This window comes from Aythya ferina (assembly GCF_964211825.1).
Source record: "Aythya ferina genome assembly, chromosome: 7".
In the NCBI taxonomy this organism is placed as follows: Eukaryota; Metazoa; Chordata; class Aves; order Anseriformes; family Anatidae; genus Aythya; species Aythya ferina.
The window spans coordinates 32,346,325-32,368,592 of NC_140302.1; the positions used below are offsets into that span (position 1 = coordinate 32,346,325).

General features: G+C 35.9%; 1 protein-coding gene across 5 annotated transcripts in view; it reads left to right on the forward strand.

Moving 5' to 3' along the window:
* PLPP4 (phospholipid phosphatase 4) overlaps positions 1 to 22,268 on the forward strand; it is a 58,421-nt gene that overhangs the window by 29,751 nt on the left and 6,402 nt on the right. For all 5 annotated transcript variants that reach the window (XM_084526255.1, XM_084526253.1, XM_084526252.1 and 2 more), the window contains exon 5: positions 1,076 to 1,200. In XM_084526255.1, coding sequence (XP_084382381.1) covers positions 1,076 to 1,200 — 125 coding nt within the window. The remainder of the gene's footprint in view (positions 1 to 1,075; positions 1,201 to 22,268) is intronic.

The window sequence follows — 22,268 nt, forward strand, 5'->3', positions numbered from 1 at the left end:
ATAAGTGGATTCCTAGGTAGGACAATTTTTAGAGAAGCATAAATTGGAATGAAGGGACCAGAAAAATATTAGCAAACAAAACTCTCTGGAAAACAATTTTTAGGTATTTTTGGCTCTTTTTCTTTATAAAAAAAAAAAAAAAATAATAATCACCTGAGAAGTATGTAATTGACTTGAATTTGTACACCATTTAATTGAGTCCAATTCTGCATTTGTTGTTCAGCTTCACCTGTTTTGTAGCATCGAGGAAGCAGTTTTTGTGCTTGTTTGTGATGGACTTTCTGCTACAGTACTGTTGCCCTGATAATAATGGTACTTGGCACTTTTGTTTTAAGAGTGCTTCTGAAATGTAATTAAGAACGTCTGCATCATCTTCTTCAGGCAGACGTGAGCTCATTTTGCCTGCACTCCAAGCCAGCTAGCTGCTCTGTCAGCTTGTCTCAGAACGTGGTCGTTTGCCTCGTTTCTCTTCAGGGTTTATTAGCTCAGGATCAGTATGAAACCAGCCAAACCTACACGCTATTCTTTAGCTAGAGCAGGGTCAAAAGCTCAGAGGTTTGTTAGTGCATTTAGAGAGGCAGCATCAAGGTTGGCAATATAATTTGGTGGTTGTTTTGGTACCAATCCCATAGCCTAAGCCGTCATCCTGTTCTCAATTGGATGTGTCAGCAAGACTTGTGCGACTTTGTGGGGTTGCTCCTACTTTGTTCTGTTGCTGGAAGTACTGTGCAAGATGAATTGCTCTAGGTAGAAGTAGCCTTGCATATTCATTTTTGGAACAGAGCTTCTGTGTCCTCTTTGGGATGAAACACACTGTGAGAAGAGACAGGCTACAACTCCCACTTGAATGCACTGGAAGCCTCCCTTACAGATCCTGCCTGAGAAAAAGAAAATATAAATAAAATATTGTTTTGATTTGATTATTCCAGGAAAATGAAGCAATTCTGCTCTTGTGTTAAAGCAGAATGAAATAAACGTACTCTGTATATAATAGGCAGTAAATGTAATAATCACTTTGAGGTTTATTTGTTACTACAGCATTTTATATTTTTAATGTCCATGGTGTTTTTTGTAGACCGCGTCCCGATTTCTTTTACCGCTGCTTTCCAGATGGAGTAATGAACTCTGAAATGCACTGCACAGGTGATCCAGATCTGGTGTCTGAAGGCAGGAAAAGCTTTCCAAGTATCCACTCTTCCTGTAAGTTTGTTCACATGCAGTACTACTTTTTTTTGGGAAAAAAAAAAAAAAAAAAGCTATGGTATGTTTTGGAATTACTCTTTTTTTGTTAGATGGTGAACCTGATTTTTGCTGCAGGGTCACTTCTGTCTTCGGTCAACCCTGCCAGAAATTTACTTCTGGAAATACAGTTGTGAGCCTGTGACCCTTCCTTATCTCAAGAACCACATGACTATGCTGAGAGCCATAGCAGAACTGTCAGTACAGTGAAGTACTATTCAGGGTTAAAGAAAACAGTGTGATTCTGAAGGGCTACCTGGTTCCTAATGCAAACCTCTTTGCGCAACTATTGTTTATATAGTAAATATTTATTTTGTTATATTCCACTGAAATATGAAATGTGGCAGGACATGTGGGACCAACATAGTTTTGAAGAGGTGTAGTTAATATCTTTCAAGTACTAGATCTAGATATGTTTGTTGTCTTGTGCTGTTCTGCTTCCAAGAAATGCCAATTGAGTACAAGTAAGTCATACCTCTGGAATTTGTTCTCTTGATCTTCTTTCAAAGTAATAACTTCCCGTTGTCTAATTGTATAGAGTTATGCATTGCAAATGAGTTGGGTAATGAGATGAATGAAATTCTGGGCTGCTCTTCCTCTCTGTTCCTTGTTCAAGTCCCAGAACGGATAAAGGTGTAGTAAATGTTTGTTGGTATCTTATAACCTTTGTAGCCCTAAACAGTAAACCAACTGAGCTGTGCCATTTTTTCTTTTTTTATGAGCTCTGATTCACATTAGAGGGACACTAACAGATGATATCCTATGTCATTTAGAATAAATGGCATTTATTGCTATTTTTAGACAGTCTTCAGATGCTGGTTGTCACACTTAGTTGCAATCCACTTGGCTAAGTATTTCTTTTCTGAATAACAACAAAGGCTTAAAGTAACTACAAGTACACTGATGTACTGAGAATTTACAGGTTAGCCCATAATAGACATCAAGTGTTAGAGTTGCTCGCTTTACTGAAATGCAGTAGTTTACTCTCTGGGGCTGCAAAGTGTAAGTTGGGAAGGACACCTGATGTGCTTTTGTTTTTGCGAAGACTGCAAACACTGTGTATGTAGCGTGCTCTGGTTAACTCTGGCCCACATCCCAGTTCTCTTACCAAGACTGCTTGTCACGCAGCAAAGTGCATTGTCTCTGTGCCAGTAAAGCAGTTCATAGAATGCGTACTGAGGTGTTATTTTTAACTGCCGTTGGTTTTATAAGCACTGAGTTATGTTACTGCAGCTCACACAAAATTCAATGGGAGCAGTGGGTTTAGATCAAAATTATGAGAATAGCTTTCTCCTTCACTGACTAACACAATATTAGCATGTGGCTGAGTTGACTATATTCCCTAGTACAACGCCTTTTATTACCAAGTGATGAGAATGAAGAGATTATGTATATGGTGGTTTTTATCTGTTGGTAAGTGTATGCTTGAGTGAGGAAATTCTGCAGTTGCTTGAAGTACTTAACTGTTTGAAACCTGATGTTATAATATCGAAGTCCCTGACAAGACCATGTATTTTGAAGTCTTAAAATCCACGCATATTTTAGTCTTACTATAGAGAATTAAACCATCATGTTTATGTTCTTACAATGCCACCCTCTGCTTCTTCTGTGTAGTAGAATTATTTAGATAAAATAACACTGAAAAAAATAGTTATTAAGAATAATTTATGCTTGTGATAATTTATTTTCTTGCTGTTACTTCATCCTCAACTAGAATGAAGAGTAGAAAACATTATTATGGGAAACATGGCATTATAATTCCTTTCTGGATGTATGAAGCAATGAGGATGTTAAGGATATAATAATTTATGCTTAGAAATTATGCTATAGTTCTACATTTTCAGTCTTTTGTGTAATGTGTAAACTATACCTCCTTTGCTTCCAACTCCCTGTGAAAAATTATTTTCTTGTCTCAGTTTTAAAAATCTGTCCTTTCTGTCCTTTCTGTCTTCTTAATATACTTTTAATTGTAAGCTTTTCTTCCATAAACTCAGTCCAAGATTTTTTTTTTTCCTTTGCTACTGTCTCTCTTCCTATGGCATGAGATTGCTACTAGATAAAATGAAAAAGTTCTGTTCTTCAGATTTCTGTCATCTCTGTTTGGTGTGGAATTTGTGAAGCAACAGCAAAAATGTTTTTTTTTGGTTACTGTTTTTGTTTGTTTGTTTTCTGGTTTTATGGCTGCAGAAATTTAAGTGGGGTGGATGACATAAACTCCAGCACCTCTCTTGGAATTAATAAACTGCAGTGGGCTACTTGTAACAGTATTTTCTACTTCACTTGAACGCATGAAGAAAACGCATCATGAGTGAAAGCTTCCAAGCAGCTTGTAAAGAGAGATTAGAGGCTTCAGTCGAGAGCCATTTTCATCTTCAAACCCGTTTTTCTTACAGCACTCCTTGGACAGGATGTCAATCAAAAGCTTTGTTATAGCAGGATCTAAAACCTCATCCATGCAAAATGAGGCGTTTAACAAGAAAGTCTGTTGTGTTGTGAATGTACCACCTTCCTGTAGTACAACAGGCTTGTTTAACAACAGTGACAGTGCTGGCACCCCCAGATGGCCTGACCTGACCTTGTGTACTCAATAAAATTGTGGTGAACTACCTGTCTTCCACTGAGAGAGAACTTCTGCCCTGAAGGAGAGTTCATTCTACTTACTAGAGCACAGATGATTTTTTGGGGGAGATTAAATTCACATCTCCATCTCCCTGTGCCAAGCAGTGTGTAACACAAATAAGAAAATATGTGGAACAGAAACCGTTTGGTAAAGTGAAAGGGAGACTTCCAGCCATATGTGAACTATATAGCTGCCTGAAAAATTCAAGGCATTTTGTATAAAGTAGGAAAAAAGAGGTTGACCAACATGAAGACAGTGTTCTTGTTACTGCCTTCTCTGAAGAAGAACTCTACCTGTGGTAGCTGCAGAAAATATACTTTGAGTTGGCTTACCTCATTCAAGGCTGCTGTCTGCTAACTCTGTCCTTTTGCTGTCCTTTTCTGGAAAGACTACTGAAGTTAGGCAAATCCTTCTCTTGATAACTTCTTACAACTGCAACTTCAGCTTAGAATCTACACAAGCATGACCCCAGCATTCAAGGACTCTGTTGAAATTTACTGAGTGCATGTTTTACTGGATTAAAGAAGTCCCTAGGCCTTCAGGATTGTTTGGAACATATTTACCTCTTTTCCACTTGAACTGACGCTATGTTTGTTTGATGGAAAGATGTTTACGGGTAAGGAGAAAAAAATCCTGCCTGGGTCCAGTAGCTCAGAGGTGTTCCTGAGTTTCAGGTTTATACATGGCTATTCCAACCAAAATGCATCCAAAATATGTGTGTATTTTCCATACTTAGTATTTCCACAGCTCTATAATTTATTGGCTGTTTGAAGCTGCTACCTCTGAAGATACTGTGCAGCTTCTGTAAAAACCAGACTTCATTGAAATAATGTTGATGAAGATCATAAGCACAGCATTTCTTCCTACTGCCTGTATCCCTCCCATCTGTTATGTCTACAGTTGCCTTGCACAGGGCCTTCAGGTATCCTGCCTTGGAGGTACCTCGTGTTATCCTAACCTCCCAATGTAAGTGGAATAAGCATGTAAGTAACCCTTCAGAGTTTATTCTGGATATACTTTGCCAGCCTGTTTTCCAAATAATAAGCAAGACTATTTGAAACATGGCCCTGAGAACAGTGGGAGTTCCTGAGCATCTGAAGGTCAGTTACACCGTCTAAATGTGGTTGCCGTAGTAAGGAGTGGAGGAAGAAGACCTCTCCTTGAAGATTCAAATAGCACCATAAGGAAACAGATAAAAAACAAACAAACAAAAACACAAACAGAAAAATGGATGAATGTAAAGAAAGTATGGTTTGTGAAACAGAGACCAAATTATGCTGAAATCAATATAAACCTTTTATTGCCTTGAATTAATAATAAGTGTAATTATCATCCAGCATACCAACTGGTGAAAAATTCAATGTATGGGTAAAGAAAATGTAATTGAACATAATACGTGAAAATCAATTTATAAGAGGAAAAATAATGTAAAGGAATACAGGACTGTTAATTAGATAAGCCACATGTGTAACTGGTAGCTGGAAAGAACAGAGTTTGTAGGCATACAGCGTGCTCATGGGATGGATAGAAATCTTTTTGTACCAGATTTCTTAACTGATATCATGACATCATTTTGATGTTCGTCTCAGGCTGATGATATCTTTCACCCCCAAAATATGAACCTAGAGTCCTGAAGTGCTATTTGTTTCAAAATCAATATCTAACTCTTAGTATTTGTTGTTGAAAAGTTACCACCATGTAGAAGCCTCTTGTGAAGTTTAATTATTGTTCTATGTGTGAGAGAGTGCAGAAAAAATGCATAGGAAATAAAGCCTTATAATACCAGGCTTAGATGTGGCAGAGCAATTCCAGGTAGACCAGACATTCATTGATTAAACAAGGAATAAAACCAGAAGGTTTCTTTTCAATATCAGTACTTCATTACTTTGATTTGTATTTACTGGTTCCAGGAAGATTTCACAATGCCTCATTCTTCAGATATTCTTCAAACTGAATATTTGATTGGTACTTATGTGGGCAGAGAGGTCTGAGTTTATTTTGGTGGGGAAAAAAAAAAAAAAAAGGAACAGAAAGCTAATAGTTTTTGAGAATAATTTCACTAATCTGGTTTTGTATGTATTATTTCTTCATAGCTAACTCTCATGACCAGTTGTGTTAAGTAAATCCTAAATCAGTCTATTTTATTATTTTTATTGTTACCATGAGATCCTGTAGGAGACAGTCAGTTTTCTAATCCTGGTTTTAGTCTTATGTCATTGCTGTTATCAGGAAAATATCTTTGTTTCTTCAGCAAATGTGTTCAGTCTACAAAGTATCAGTCTTCCCTACATCAGGAAGACTGTCCGATTCTGCTTCTTGTGAGCAGAAGACAATATGTCAAGTACGAGTTTATTTAAGATGACAGAAATCCTGAGCATGTTCTCCATACAGGAGTTCACTTTTCTCAAAAGCACATAGGACTCGCAATGGCAACTTACATTTGTTACTCAAGAAGGAGGGAAAAGAATGCCCTGAGAACTCCTAAAGAGTTCTGGGAGAAGCACGCACAGTGACAACGCCAGATGTAGCCGTTCTCTCTATATTAGTGTCATATGCTTCAACTTTAAGAGATGCTGACAAGTCCAGATTTCTGTCACAAACCATTCAAAAGCCAGTTATTTTCCTAAGCATAGGGAAATGTTTTAAAATATATGAAGTGATCATCATGCCCATTCTTCCAATGTATAGGATATTAAGCCTTTACCTTCTGGGAGTCACGGATATAAAGAATTTGACCAGGAAGCCAGCTACCCTGAAATCTTATGGAATTCAGTCTGGAAGCACACTTTGTCTTTCAGATCTACACATAGATTCAGAGACACTGAGAAGGAAAATCATTTTTGTATTTATAGTACATTGTTGCTATGTGTAGATGATTGATGATACATAAATAAAAAAGACACAAAACAACAACAAAAAACTGTTGTTATTTAAACATCTTACATGGTAGGATTTTTCTATAACTTGAAATTAGGTTGGTTGTTACATGATTTGCAAGTTCACTGTAGGATAAATACCTCTCTCTGATCTAATCTTGAGCCATCTAATTGGATATTTCTCTTCTGAGCTTGGTGCCTCATTTCAAATTGCTCTGAATTCATCACGTCAGTATGATTTTCCCCTATTAAGCTGCAGCTGAATATTGCAGTTTATCATGCACTTCAGTAATTTGTTGTATGTATGTGGTTTCTTTTTTTTTGTTTGTTTGTTTGCTTTGTTTTTGTTGTCGTGGTGACTTTCATTTCTGTACTTGTGTTTCTCACAAAGTACTCTCATGAGAAGTCCAGGAAATACTCTTTGGGCTACTGCACTGTGAAACTCCACAGGTATCACAAACATTGGAAAAACAACTGATAACTTGAAAGAATTATATGGTAGTGCTAAATATGATGGTGATGATGAGGGAGGGATGCAAGTTGTGCTGGAATGGGAACTAAGTTACAGGATCCCTTAGTTCTTATAAATATACTACGTGTGGGAATTGCTGCAAAGAGAGCTGGTTGCCAGTTAATACAAGCATCAAGATGATGCTTTAGGGGCTGCCAGAGTATCTTTGATATTATTTTTAAAGCCTCTTTATAGGTTTCTTTGTAGTTGCTTGATAGTTTCTTGGCAGTGAAGTAGAGTGATCATCAGCGCATGTTGCATATGCGGCAAGTTGCCAATGTAAAAGTAAGCTTAAATGCAGGGTTCTTATCAGATAGTATAGAACTTGTGGAATATGCTATGAAGTACAATTTTTTTTTATTTTTTATTTTTTTTAAGACAAATAGGTACTGTGTAACACAGATGCTATCACAATATACATTCTAGGCTGCTGAAAATCCTGTGAGGCTCTCTATAAATACAAAGCAAGGAATTGAATTTTAGGATGCATTTAAAATCTAGCAACTTCAGAAGCAGAGCAAATGAACCAAAGCAAATTTCCATTCCTTAGGTTTGAAATCTTTGAAAGGCTGGCCTGAGTATCCCATGGAGTTCTACATTTGCTGATTTATTTTAGCAAAAGCATGTGGTCACTTACAAATAGTTTAAATAGTGCTGTTAAAAAAATGTTATATAAGATCCCATGATGAGCCTCAAGAAAAAGCTAAAGGTTTTCAATGAACTAGTAGAGCTCTTGGACCAAATCAGAATACAGTGTAAGAATGTATGCTTATCTAATTTACTGGATATTTTTAGACTATTTGTATCATGACTCATAATTGATTAAAAAACATATTTTCTGCAAATAGATTTCTGTAGGTGGAGAAAGAGTTAAACATACTTTGTGTGCATGATGAAGGAAAACAGTAGGCACCTTAGGGATCTGAGAAGTGTAAGTTGAGGGTTAATGAAAGAGATAAGAAAAATAGCTATTTTCTTATTATTAAAAGAAAGCATGTTTTAAAAGCACAAATGCATAGAAATCCATGTCTTGTTCCACTGTTTGTTCCATTTGCTGACTACAGTTATTTTCCCTAGGCTTTCAGCTGCAAAGATTTTGGTTTAAAATTGTGAATCCAGATCATGTTCCTAAATTGGTGACACTGAGTTTTTGATACAGAGTTCTGAATCAGAGAAAGGCCTGACACATGGCATTTTAACTGAGTCTTTGACATGGATTTCACAGAATTGATCTGTATAAATGAAGATAGGCCACCACCAACAAGCAGAAACGGGCTGCAGAAGTATCATATGCTTTTGTTTATGTTAATATAGTTAAATGCATGAGTCTTGACCTGTTTCCAAAAACTGGGTCAACTTCCTGATTAGATCCAACCTTAAATGGTTGCTTATTTTCATATATTACTTTTCAGAGCAGTAAGTGAGCAAGCAGAGTTAATGTAGACACCTCTGGGCTGACAGTCAGAAATACCCCTGTTCTGCATCCAGCCACACGTCAGTCTTATGTTAGTGCATCTGGTTATGAATGTTTTGATCTGTGATGGCGGAGAAGGCTGAGGGGAGCATAGCACAGTCGTCTCAGTGTGGAGTTGCTGTCATAACCTGACTTCTCTTTCACATGTGTTGACTGTTTATTGGGTAGACATAAGAAAATATTTTTATGGGAGTGGTAAACTACTACAAGAACATCCAGAGCCATGTCCTGGGTGTGTCCAGAGACCTATTTCATAGCTCAGCTCAACAAGTAATAGACCAGCCTGGTGTTAATCCAGATTTTCAATAGTAGCAAAACCCGTAGTGTTATATTTTGATATGCTTGCTGTGTATGTGATTTCAGAATGGTTTATCGCCCAAAGCTTTCTTAGAAAATAAGTGACAACTCAGCAATACAAACTTGCTTTGTATGTTGTCCAGTAATATAGGCTGTCTGTATTAAAATAAAAATTCCTAGACCATCACATCTAAACATGTATTAGAGTATGCTGACATAATCGTAGTAATGAAGTCTTTCTACAAGCAACTATGGGTAAATATTAGTAAAACAACACATTTTATTTGGAAACACCAAAAATCTTGTGTGAATGAAATGCCAAACACTTGACCCTGTTTGCTTTCTTAGAGGAAGAGATTAATTACTCATGAAATAACTCTCTTTAGGCTCTTATTCTGCTCAAAAACATTTGCAAGCAGATTGCAGCTCTCAGAGTTTGACTTTAGTAAGTTACTATTTTTGAATGTGTTTCTGATTTGGTCAGAAGCAGTTAAGCTGCATTCTTCATCTAAGAGATTGCTCCCATAGATTTGGGGAAGTTGTGTGAAACTGGTTTTGATTCCTCTGTGCTGAACAAAAAAGAGTGTTCTTGTTAAGAAGGCATTTTAAACTCCTTGGAGCCTGAACATTTTTTTTGTGTACTTCGTATCAGTACTCAGTTGAAGATCAAACCCACGATTATCATGGATGCCACATATGCAGCTTGAAATTGATGTGTCTGAATAATTGATGTGAATGAATAATGACTTTCCAGCCTGGTTTGTACCATCTGATAGCTGAATTCACAGAATCATTAGATTGAAGGCACCTCTGAAAATTGTCTAGTGTCAACACTTCCTTGTGTTGAACATCATAAGATTTATGTCAGCCATTGTTATCAGAAAGATGGTGATTGAGCCATTGGACTTCAAATCAACTACCTGAAAAATAAATTTTATAACAGCTTAAAATTGATTAAATATTACAGGAGACATGGAGATAATTAAAATTTCATGGTAATAAATTCAATTAAAAATATTTTATATATAAAAATGTTGTATCAACAGCAAAATAAGTAAAATAATTATGTGATTTTATTCTTTTAGGTAGATATCTAACTCTAATTAAAAAGTTGAATTTTGGCTAAATCGTGCTATTTATTTTTATTTTTACATAGAAATCTTTGTTGATTCCAGAAGTTTTTTTGCAAGGAGAAAAAAACAAAAACAACAACAACAACAACAACAACAAAAAAAAAAAAAAAACACAAAACTTGAAGAAATTATTTTGTAGTAGCACCTCAATTTGATGTGAACTGCTTGAAACTTGAATGTTAACATTGCTGTACAAGAGCTCTTTTTTTTCTTTTTAAAATTTTTTTTCCTTGTATTATATAGGCTGAAAAAGAGTTGTAGTGAGTACTGTCGAATACAGCTGAAGAAATTAGAGAATTTCATCAGAAACCTGTGGTGAAACATGTCATCAGTGTATACAGTTGTAGGGACAATAACAGCAACTGTTATGTCATATATTTTTGAATTGCTTCCTTGATGAATGAAAGGCTCTTGATATGCTTGAGAGAATTTTAAAGTGAAAAACAAAATTATTTTCTGTCTCTTTCAGACTAAAGTATGCACTTACCTCACAGTCTTCATAGACAGGATGGCAAATAACATACAGACACTCAACTTCCGTGTATCAGTTGACCCCATTTTTCTATAAGATTCTATAAGAAATTCATGTTTTTAAAGGAAATAGTTCCTGTCACTGCACATTTTTAACTTGTTCTTTTCATACAAAAATGACCTAGGTAGTAAACACGTCACTAGTGAGGTAATAATCATTCCCAATGACTAGATTTATAAGGGTTTCATGTTTCAAATTGTAACACTACAGGGAACTGATTTTTCAGTTTCCTTATTCAGGGTAAGCCTTTGCAGGTATAAACTCCTCACAAATTAAGGTGAATGTCCATTTCCAACGTAGGGGGTAATCTTGCTGATCAAAATCAATGCCAGAACTGAATTAGCTGGAGACTTCTATTAATAGTTATCGCTTCTGCAGAAAATAAATGATCAGCAAACAAAGTTAACGGGAGCAGTGACCAAAGAATTAGGATACCTACTGTGCGCTTCAATATAGCTACTGCCTTTAAGAAAATTTTTCATGTAGAGCATATAGCACAGTACACATTCTGTTTATATTAGAAGTAGGACATGTACATTATAAGAGTACTGAACATGAGGTCATCTGTGCTTATTTGTTGGAAGAAAGAACAGTTACTCTAAGAAAGGAAGTACAAACAATAATAGGAAAAAAAATGGTTATCCTTTTCTTCTGGTGTAATAAATGAGATTACATCTTCGGGCCAGTCCTGCATAGTAATTTCCTACTTTAAGTAGCCAAATTTCATTATGAATGACAGCAGTAATTGCTCAGTTTGTTGTAATAAGCCCAGGAATTTATATGGAAAATTCTGCAGAGATCTTCCAGCCCTATGTGTGACTAAAGAGAGAGAGAAATCCCAGCTACCTTTTTCACAGCATTTCCATTTCTTCCTTTGTGAGCAAGGTCAGCCTCCACATTCTGCAGGTAGTGGGAACAGTCTTTCCTTCCAACTCTTGACGCATTTCCAAGAAACAGAGTTCTTGTGTTCAAGGCACTGCCCTTAAGATTCCTCACAGAATGAAAGGGACAGAAAGCTGCTGTTACTGCTGGCGTTTGCATTTGACAACTGTCATTGAAGACATGTGGCAGTAAAGGGAATGGCCACGTACATTGCACCCTCATTCCTTACAGGGTACCCCATCTTGTTCAGGAATGACAATACAGCAACTTCAGAGACAGTGCTCAGGATAGAGTTTTCTAATCCAGAATGTGGGACATGCAAGTTTCAGCTCCTCCCTTTTTCTAGGAAGAAACAACGTTTAATTTCTACAAGCTATCAAGAGTATTTGTTGAATTATTCCTGGTAGTTTATCAAAAAGCTATAATGCATACTATTGCAGTAAACAAGGTAGCTATTTACCTGCTTGTTTTCTTTATGAAGAAAGACAGCCATGCAGTCTGAAGATATACAAAATCTTAAGGTGAAAGGGCCTGTCCTTATCTTTCTATCAATTTCTCTGAAAACAGTAGGCTTGCTTCCAATCTGTATAAATTTGCTTCTCACCATCACACAGCATTTTTCGTTAAAAATGACTGAAAGAACTGAAGCATGAGATGTTAGATCTCTCTGCTAGCTAGCAAAATTCACCAGACCTTCTTGAAGAAATGTTGGTTGTAGAGTAATTCTTCACAGTAACATGTTATTTAGCAATACCAAGGCCTGCATGAAAAATCAAAAACTTGAAGCTAAATTAAACCATAAGCCTGTTGCTTTCTTGATCTCAGGACAGTGATTTACTGACTCGCAGTCCACTATAATTTGTGATTCACATAGGGTACCAAACAATGCATATAATACAGGGAATTTAGTAATAGATTGAGACTTCAAAGAAGAGTAAACAAATAATAAATAAATAAGGAATCATCTTGCGTCATGTGTCATTTATGTGTCATTAATGAGTTAATATGATTCTTCTTCAAGTGCTGGAGAGCCAAAGATAAAGAAATAAGCTGATAGTATAAATCTAGTAATTTGACTTGGATAAACCAGTTTTCCCAGAAGCTGTTGCTGTTGCTTGCTTGCTTTAGCTGTGCAATTCCCTTTCATCTGTGTAGGGGAAAAGCTTAACTGTTTTGGTCTAATTCTCCTATTTCTTTTGCCTAACATTAACTCCAGTAAAATGAATAAAGTTAAGGTATATGCTTGATTTCATAGCCTGAAGAAATCTTGGTTATGGTATTGTCGACTTTTGCCATATGCAAAGCTAAGGCATTGTTCTTCTGACCAGCTTTTTCAGTTAAAAGGACCTTGAGTTGCACTGAAGATCTGAAGATCAATTTTTGTCTGTGAACTGCAGCTCTTCTCTGGAACAAAACAGGTCAGAAAGCTCAAGAATAATTTGAAAACGGATGGCTATCAACTCAGACCTGAAGACAGAGGAGACTGGCACACAGATTTCAGACCATCTTTAAGAAAAAAACAGTGCAAAACCTTCCTCTAAGAGAAAAGGAAAACAGAAGTCTCTCCCCAACGCTGGCAAATACAGAGATTTCTTGAAGTTGCCATTGCAACATGGTACTGACATTTCTACTTCATATTTTCTACTCTACAAAAGCTAGCAGTGCTCTGTCTCCAAATGACACTGGTTGACTTTTAAAACCCTTTTGAGCAGCAAGAGCGATAGAGCTGAATAACAGAAACATGTTATACAAATTGACCTGAGTCAATCCAAAATTATTGCAGTAAAATAAGAGTATCAACTACAATTCCATTGTAAGCAAAAGGAAAATAAATCAATAAAACCCTCAAAATTGAAATGAGAATTAAAATGCTAGGCACCCTTCTTTAGAGGTGTCTGACTGATTTATCAGAATGTAGAAATCTTGATAATAAAGATTTCTGGAAATGTTAATTTAAGTCTGATGAAAACAATGGAATATTAAATGTCTCTTGAGATAAATGCTTTGAAATAAACGCAGGAAATCATGAATGTTATTTATGCCATAAAGAACAGTGCCTCTATAAAAAGCCTCATTTGGATTTTGCTATTACTGTCAGTTCTACATAGAAAGTACCAGCTATTACAGCTAAGTAAGTAGATAGGTAATACTTTTTCCTTCCTTGTACAGAGGACTGAGCAAATAATGAAGTCACTGTTTTATCTAACAAAACGTACATATAAAGTGTTTATGCAAAACGTTTAAAAGCTAATACTGCTTTGTTGCAGTCAACTGATTTCCTGTGTTTCTCCTGTAATTTTCTCTAGAGAGTTTTAGTTTTCACTTGTTTCAGTCAGAACTAAGACGGTTTTTAGTATTCTCTCTTACTGGTGTTTCTGCATTCTTTTTGAACAAGAAAAACTTTTGGAAAACAATCATGTTGGAAGTTCCTGATCATGTTGAAAGACCTCATGGATTAAGTTGCCAGTAAATAATAGCATAGGATGTCTTTTTAAAGGATCTCTTGTGTGGAGATGTGGGGAGAGGGAAAAATCCTTTTGTAGTTGTGCTGAGAGAATTAAAGAGAAATCAGAATGGCTGATCAGATGTTGTTGATAGCAAAGCATTTCTACAGACACCTGGAACTACAAGTAATTTGAATTAGTGGGAGGTGTTCAATAATGCAAGAAGTTTTCTATCATATTATTTATTTTATTCTTCATTGTATTATCCTGTCTTCCTTGCTTTGGCTGGCCTGCTTAAAATCACTAAGTTTCTGAGAATGAACACAGCAAGATCCTGTCTTGAAAAATGGAGCCTGAATGGAAAAAGAGTATCACAAAATGCCTATTGGAATAGGGTCAGTAATGGGTTAAATATAGCTAAATGGGTTAAATAAGGTTAAACATGAGGTGCAGGAGCACAACTGGGATGTATTCATTCAAGAGCTTGCCCTTGATTCAATTACCAAGGAATTTATATGCCATACCTTGGAAATGTCTATTTATCTCTATCAAGTTTAGTTTATAATAACTCGTTCATGTAACAGTGCCTTCATTTGTTTGTATGTCCCATTCCTCATGGCTAACCTCTGCTTATTTGTGCAGAAAGAGTTCTCAAGATTACTCCTAAGTGATTTTTGTGTCCAGTGAACCCCTTGGTTTGGGAGAGAGAAATCTCTTGCTTTTTTCCCTTCTCTAAAACTGTAGCAAAGTCTCTCATAGTCAGGCTAGGAGATTTTAGTGTGAGTTTATCATCTTAGATGGGCAAAGACTGCTATAATAATTAAAAAAAAAAAAAAAAAAAAAAAAAAAACCTCGATGACTTGCTTATTATTTCATGTTTCCTTTATCTTTTCAATTATCTATTCCACATGTATTAATATTTGTCATTGTATAGTGCTTAGTGTTGTATTACCCATGAGGAGTTTCCTTCTTTAATATCACGAAGATTATACGGTTGATGCCTGCATCAGACTTCCTTGATGAAGCACTAAGTATGTGTAGTAGTCGTGATACTTTGTCACTAAAATGAAAAAAAAAAAAGGGGGGGGGTGGAGACTGGAAAAATATGGCTTTGGAGTGAAGAGCCAGGTCCTCCTACCCTTTATCTCTAAGTAACCGATATTAGTCAGTTGTAGAAAATAAGATATTTTTACATTTTAAAAATCGTTCATTTGTCTGAGAGATTAAAATGATTTATGTACTTCAGAATGAAGAAATTATTGAATTTCAATAGAATTGTTTGCTATTCTATGATAATTTATGTCAAATATTACTGCAGTACATGTAATTATAGTTGGGTATCTAAATTTGAACTGTTAATTATCTTTAGCTAGAAATTTCATGGAGGATAATCATATTTCCTTTAGTTAAGGGTGAACATTTAAAGTAACAGATGATCTGCAAGCCACAGGTTTTTGGCAGTAATTGCTGCAACTCCCCTATTTTCAAGATAAATCTCTTAATTAACAACGGTATAGCAACGTCTCTTTGAAATATTTCATCCACTTAAAGAAGAATCCAGGGAAATAAGGAATGAATGTCTTAGATATGCAAGAAAAAATGTCTCCTGTAGGGTTTATTGGCTTCTTAGTTCAAACTCTAAGCATACTCAGGAATGTTTGTGTTTTAAGGTTTTTACCTCTTCTCTGACATATTTACCTCTCAGCACTCAATAACAAAGGCTGTTTGAATTCATGAGGGGCTTGTGAGATGAACTCTGTAAAGCTTAGTTCTCCAGCCCTACTAATAAATCAACTCCTGCTAGTCTATTTGAGATTCAGATTATGTTATATCTCAGACATACTTCCAGAAGACTGTCTATTTTTCTTGAATAAAAACAAACAAACAAACACTTTTATAATCCAGTAAACTCCCTGATGCTCCCTACTGTGCTGCTTTGTGTCTTTGGCAGAAACACTCCAATCCTTTTCTATAAAAAGTTTCTGTCCATCAAAGTACTCTTCAAAATGTGTTTGACTCTATTTCATATGCTAATCTGTATGTCCCTGAGAGATTGATAAAAATGCCTGGCATAATAAATGGGATGATAAGTAGTTGAGCAGGATGTGATCCCTTTACAAGGACACTGTTGATGGTTTATGTGTGGCAAAGTAGGAGGCAAGAAGTTACCCCAGTTCAGTGTGTGAGATCTGGTATATTCTGGTGTTGAGCTGTAAAGAAGAAAGTGTCCTTGACAATTTATTATGTACTTAGTTGCCTCATAAACCCCTGGTGACAATAATTTGTGCTAGATTTAGATAGTTGGTGATCTAAAGCTTGTGTCTAGGTACTGCTCAAGTGTAGCAGATAGAGAAAATTATCTTCTAGATTTGATAATTTTCAAGGTAGTAGCTCTTTAATTAGTACTGACTTGTTTGAACTAATCTGGCAACTCTTACCTCAGTTTTAACATTTTTTATTTTTACTTTTTTGCTTGAAGAAGTTAGAGGTAAAGTTTCCAACCCTTTATTTCATAAGGGAATTTTCAGGACTTTATTTCATAAGGGAATGCAGTTCTGATCTAACAAAGCTATTCAGTCAACACATGGTACTCCTTATGCCTGGAAGGAGAAAAATGCATTATCCAGGGGTCACACTAGAGCAGTGTCACATGCCAAATGTCATTCTGTCTAGGTTTAAATCTGATACAAATTCATTAGTGGGTCATAGTTTCACCAAACGTGATTGAGACACAGAGATCTTGGCAGTGAGTAAAGAGTAAAAACCGTGCCTTTCAGAGCTGTCTTCTAGTCTGACACAGTTGTATGATCAGGGCTGCATTTACAAGGTGGTTTGTTGCAGTTTACATTAATGCTAAGGCTGCTTTGGTTAGTGCCTAAGTGTTGACCACTTTCTTTTCAAAGTAAATCCAGAATCTGAGACATTTTAGGCTTTGTTTTACTGTGTTGTCAGAGAAAGCAGATTTGTTCAATGTTTCTGTCGACAGAATTGGCAACACAGGCCATGCAGCAGGTCCACCTTTAGGACTTTTTGGCATCATTAACTGAACAATTCAGAACAACTTTGCCATTTTTTCACAGCAGTAATGTACACCCTGAGACCACTTTAGATATTTCAGGTGTAATGAAGTATCTTGAAAAGCACATGTAAATAAACTGTCAGGGGAAAGAAAGAAAAAAACAGGTTCATAAGAATTTGTTGTGAGTGTCCTACAACAGCAACCCAATGACCCTAGTGACTAGTACTCCAGTTACTTGCCTCTCAGATAGTATAGGTCTATCTTTCTTGTAATATGTCTCTGTCTCCAATATCTTCTTTTTGTTTCCCAGGTCCTTGAATACATTTGTATTGTGTGATGTGCTTTTCATGTTGCTTCTGCTGAACTGTGTTTCTTTGTTATTTGTAAAAACAAATTAATAAAGCTAAGCCACAGGAAAGGTGATTGACTATCCCAGTTGGAAATATATATATATATATATATATATATATATTGCAAATGATAATAAACTCAAAATGTTCTCTGGGAATTGTACTCCTATAAAATCCTCTTTGAATTGAATTTCAGCATTAAAATTTATGCAGTCATTTGGTATCATACGTTTTCCTTCAGGAAAGATAAATATTTCAGTCTTTGAGCAGTGTGAAACTGAAAACATTCACCAGTTACCCCAGCTAAAATTGCAGTAGGCTGCTGTGCAATTCCAGTGATGAATAGCATGTGTTTGCATTTGAAAAATATACAGTAATCATTGCAAGTATAAGGCATTACAGACACAGAGATGGATCATTTTCTCTGATTGTTGTTACATAGGCCATTTGTAAGAGTTGTTCTACAGTTTCATAATTTGTTGCCACTTAAATGAGTTGAAGATTTTTATATATTTTTTTTCAGTTCAGAAACTGCTTAGTGTAAGGAAGGCATGTATTGTGTGCTTAGCAAAGCATCCATTTGTGGTGAAGGTGAAGATCCTCCTGAGGTACTTTAATTTCCAGAAAACACCCACAAAGGCAATTACATTTTTAATGAATAATTTATTTAGGGGGCTTTAGATCAGGTTCTTGTTCACTGTTTCTCACTTTATGCATTTTAACTCAGTAATTGGTTTGGTCCATACAGATGGCTTTTAAAACCCAGCTAGATCCCTCCTCTGGAGAGAATAAGATATTGGAACGGGGTCTGCTGTGTCCCTAGATGCTATAATTTTCTTTATTTCTTCTCTGAACTATTTTTTTCTAAAAGAAAGTGAAAGAAACAATCTGAAAGGCTGATTCTAACAAGGTTTTATATATTCCAATAAAGATAATGCTGAGAAGAAGCTTCAAGGGCCATTAAGGTGCCTTCCAGTTGCAGTTCCAGACAGCCCACCTACACAAAATGAGTAAAAGGTGCTCTTTAAGTTGGTACTTCCTAAACTATTAGGACATAAAGGTCAAAGCAACATTATGTTGTCTTCATACAGGAGGCTACAGCCAGTCAGTTGGATCTAAAAACCTGTTCAATTGCTTGTTTTCACCCTTCTACTGGTTACTGACAAACTGCTCATCATATCTGCAGGGGTTGGACCCGGTACCTTAGAGACTGCCATCACCCACTTTGCACCAAGCTTTGCATGGTGCAAAATTTGGCATGCTTTGATCCAGTTGCAAAATAAAGGCTTAGATCATGAGCTCCTTGGGCAGAAGGCATACCAGGGTCTGTTTTTTTTTTTTTTTTTTTTTTTTTTTTTTTTTTTTTTTTTTTTTGTTGTTTTGTTTTGTTTTGTTTTGTGAAGTATCTGCATGTATCATTGCCAAGTTTTGTCTTTGACTGATCAAATCCCTTCTGTTTCCTGAGCTCCCACCTTGTCTCTTTGCATCTGTATCCTTAGTTGCAAAGTTTTTTGGGACTGTGTTCTCTCTCTGATAATGAAAGACAGAATATAGAATATTTGCACAGTATGTTCACAAAATCTACAGTGTTTCACCAAGCCCTGGGAGATCATGTGGCTTGTCTCAGAGGAGAGGTTTCCCTGTGTACAACTTGTAATGTCAGGACTTTGATTTGTGTTAACTACACTGATTGAGCAAAAAGGCTCATTTTTGAATCATTCCTTCCTCCTCTTTGAACACTGAAAATTAATTAGATATTTCTATCTGGAATTTTTATTATATCTGCCTTAAGTTAACAGTATTTTAAACTTAGACTGTTTTTCTCATTTCCATTTGTGTCAATGTCCCCAAAAAGTGCTGGGCCTTTATTTTATTTAGCTCCATGCTTTATTTATATAAACAAATTGTTGTTTTCTTGTGATTTAGGAAGAAGCCAACTTGGTAAGAGTATTTGTATAGATGAGGAACATTGCTTTGCTGATTCTTTGGAATCTGTTCTATGCAGAAGTATAACTTTAATTATATTATAACATTAGGCAATTTGAAAAGACATATCTAATATAGTAGGACATGTGATGTGTGTATACTTGTGTTTGCATTTTCTCTGTGATACAGTGAGCTATGGAGTCTAGAATGTGAAGGAAAAAAAAAATCAAAGGATGCTCAAATACATTCTACTGATTGACCATTTCTTCAGTGTAAATATCACCTACAATCCAGGGATTATTGAAGACTGAATTGTTTTTCTTAATGTTATTGAATGACCACATCTTCAAAATGTAGTTATCACCCAAATAAGCAACATACATGAAGTGCATAGGATTTGAGTTGTTTCAGAATAATTAGTTACCTTTGCATTGGATGCTGCCACCTCCCAGAGCATTTAGCTGTTCATTCCATGTTCTCTGCTGCTATCTCCACACACACAGATAGGGTCAAGCAGCTCTTCTGGATGTGCACACTGCAGGGTGAGGAAAACCAATCTTACAATATTGCAATGTAAAGCTGCTCTACAGATTGTTAGTTTCATAGCTACAAGCTAGAGCATCATTATGTTACATTTCCATCTTTTGTTAGAGATAAGTTCCCCTCTAGGACCGTATGTGAGTTTCTTTTCTTCCTGACCTTCAGTTTAGAGGAATATATCGACCATCTGAGCTGCCTCAGTTTCTAGTGTAAATACATACTGCTGACCTTCTCTATTCATTCATGAGCACCTCCTTCTGGAAATGCTGTGGATTCTGAAAATAGAATGAAAAAAAAATGATGGGGAAATGTATTTATATATTTATTTTAAATATCACGAGGTTTGCTCTAAAGCTCATTTAACTAAACCTGCTGCTGCTGTCCACCATGCATTTGATTAAAGGATCCCTTTATTGTAGGCCTTTGCTATCAGGATAATACAGCTGCAGTTGTGGAGGTTGTAATTTAGACTGGATGGGATGGAACAGACCTAAAGAAAGAAGGCAAAGTTCCTGAATTGAAACATTGATTTCTTTTTATATTCTTTGAAGCTGAACACTTCCTGAACTTTGTCCAGAGATGTAAATTGGTTTTACTCTATACTTTTCTCTACACTTTTGCTTTTAGTATGTTATAGCCATTGTGTTGAACACCCATATATTTTTTTATGGAATATATCTAGTTACATCCAAGATCACAAATGGGATATTTATAATTAAACATGAATAAATGAATAAATAACATCCACAGAGTCTTAAGCAAGTCCAGAAATCATGAAAATATTAAGATGTGCAAAGCTACTTGGCTAAGAGTATTCCTGTATGCTGTTTCACCTCCTGAAAATATTCATTGCAGCAAACTACATGCTTGTAATGTAGATTATTGTGGAGAATGGTTTCCTGTCAGCAATTCCATCTGCGGCAGATATTTTATATGATATGTGCACTTTTCCTGTTCAATTTCAGAATAATTCATGTCAATGCAATTGTAGTTATGTTTGTGTTTTAAAAAATTAATTTGTCTTATACCAAAGAGGAATCTTGCCTTACTACAAGAGCTACATTAGAACAAATTCTTAAAGTGCTGATCTCTCCAGTCATTTTTCTGGCAGTCCTACAGTGATGAATCTTTCACAAGCAATTAAATATCAAGGAAGATCTCAGCTTAAAACCCTACTTCAAAAACAAATGAAGAAGTTATCTTCAAAGACAAAAAAGTTCTCTTTTACGTCTTTTGTTAACTAGGGACTAAATTAGGTCATTGAAAGATAATGCACTGCATTTTTATTTTACTGGATGCTGCTGTGTTATAATATTCATTTTACTGCTTTTGCAGGTCAGCTTTGCCTTGCTTGAATCATGAATATGAAAGCTCAGTTTAGAAAGTAAGGTTTAGATCAAAATATACATGTATAACGCAGAAGGACTTGTGAGTCTAGGTGCATAAAGAAAAGCTTTCTCTCCATTCCCCATAATATGCAAATATTGATTCAGTCATGATGAAGTCTGGTTTTCTGTATATCAGAGGCATTAATGTACAGGTGTATTTCAGGTGCTGTTTTTCTCCTTGTGCTCTGTGCAAAGCTCATAAATCTTTCTTACAAGGTTTTGTTCTGATAGGAGACGTTGTCCAGGCTGAAACACAAATTCTGTTTGTTGTTTGCTTGTTTTTGTTCCGTTCTGTTTTGTCTTGTTATTCCCTTTCTTTTCTGCATTGGAATAGCCTGTTAAATTCTAGTAATTCTGAATACAAATATGTGTGTACTGGACACCTACACTATGGATTGTGCAATATATATCCATACCATGAAGGTTTCTTAGTATTAAAAGATAACACTCAACAGTTTAAATAGTAGATTTGGAAAAGTCAATACTATATTTAGCTGCTTCTTTAAGCCCTCTACTTTATGAACTGTTGTAGGTTGTATGATTTTTAAACCACAAAAACTTTTACGTTCTTTCCTGGAAATAGAATCAAAGAATGGAGTCACAGAATGGTCTGGGTTGGAAGAAACTTTAAAGACCATCTCATTCCACCCCTTCTGCTATGGCAGGGACACCTCCCAGTAGTCCACATTGCCCAAAGCCCCATCCAGCCTGGCTTTGAACACCTTCAGGGATGGGGCAGCCACAGCTTCTCTGGGCAACAGATCCCAGGGCCTCACCACCCTCAGTGTGAATAATTTCTTCTTTTATTATATTTTATTTTTTTAACTAATTTAAATCTACCCTGATTGAAAGAGTGGCTAGGAAACAAAATATTTGGTGTATTGGTTTGATGACTAATTAACATTCTGTCTTGCTCTGCCATATCCAGTCCAGAGAAGTGACTTATTTGTGTGTTTGAAGATGAAATGCAAATCTTCAGTAATTGCATTCAAACAGCTGTATAGCATAAACTTATGAAACCACTCTATTGTGCTGCC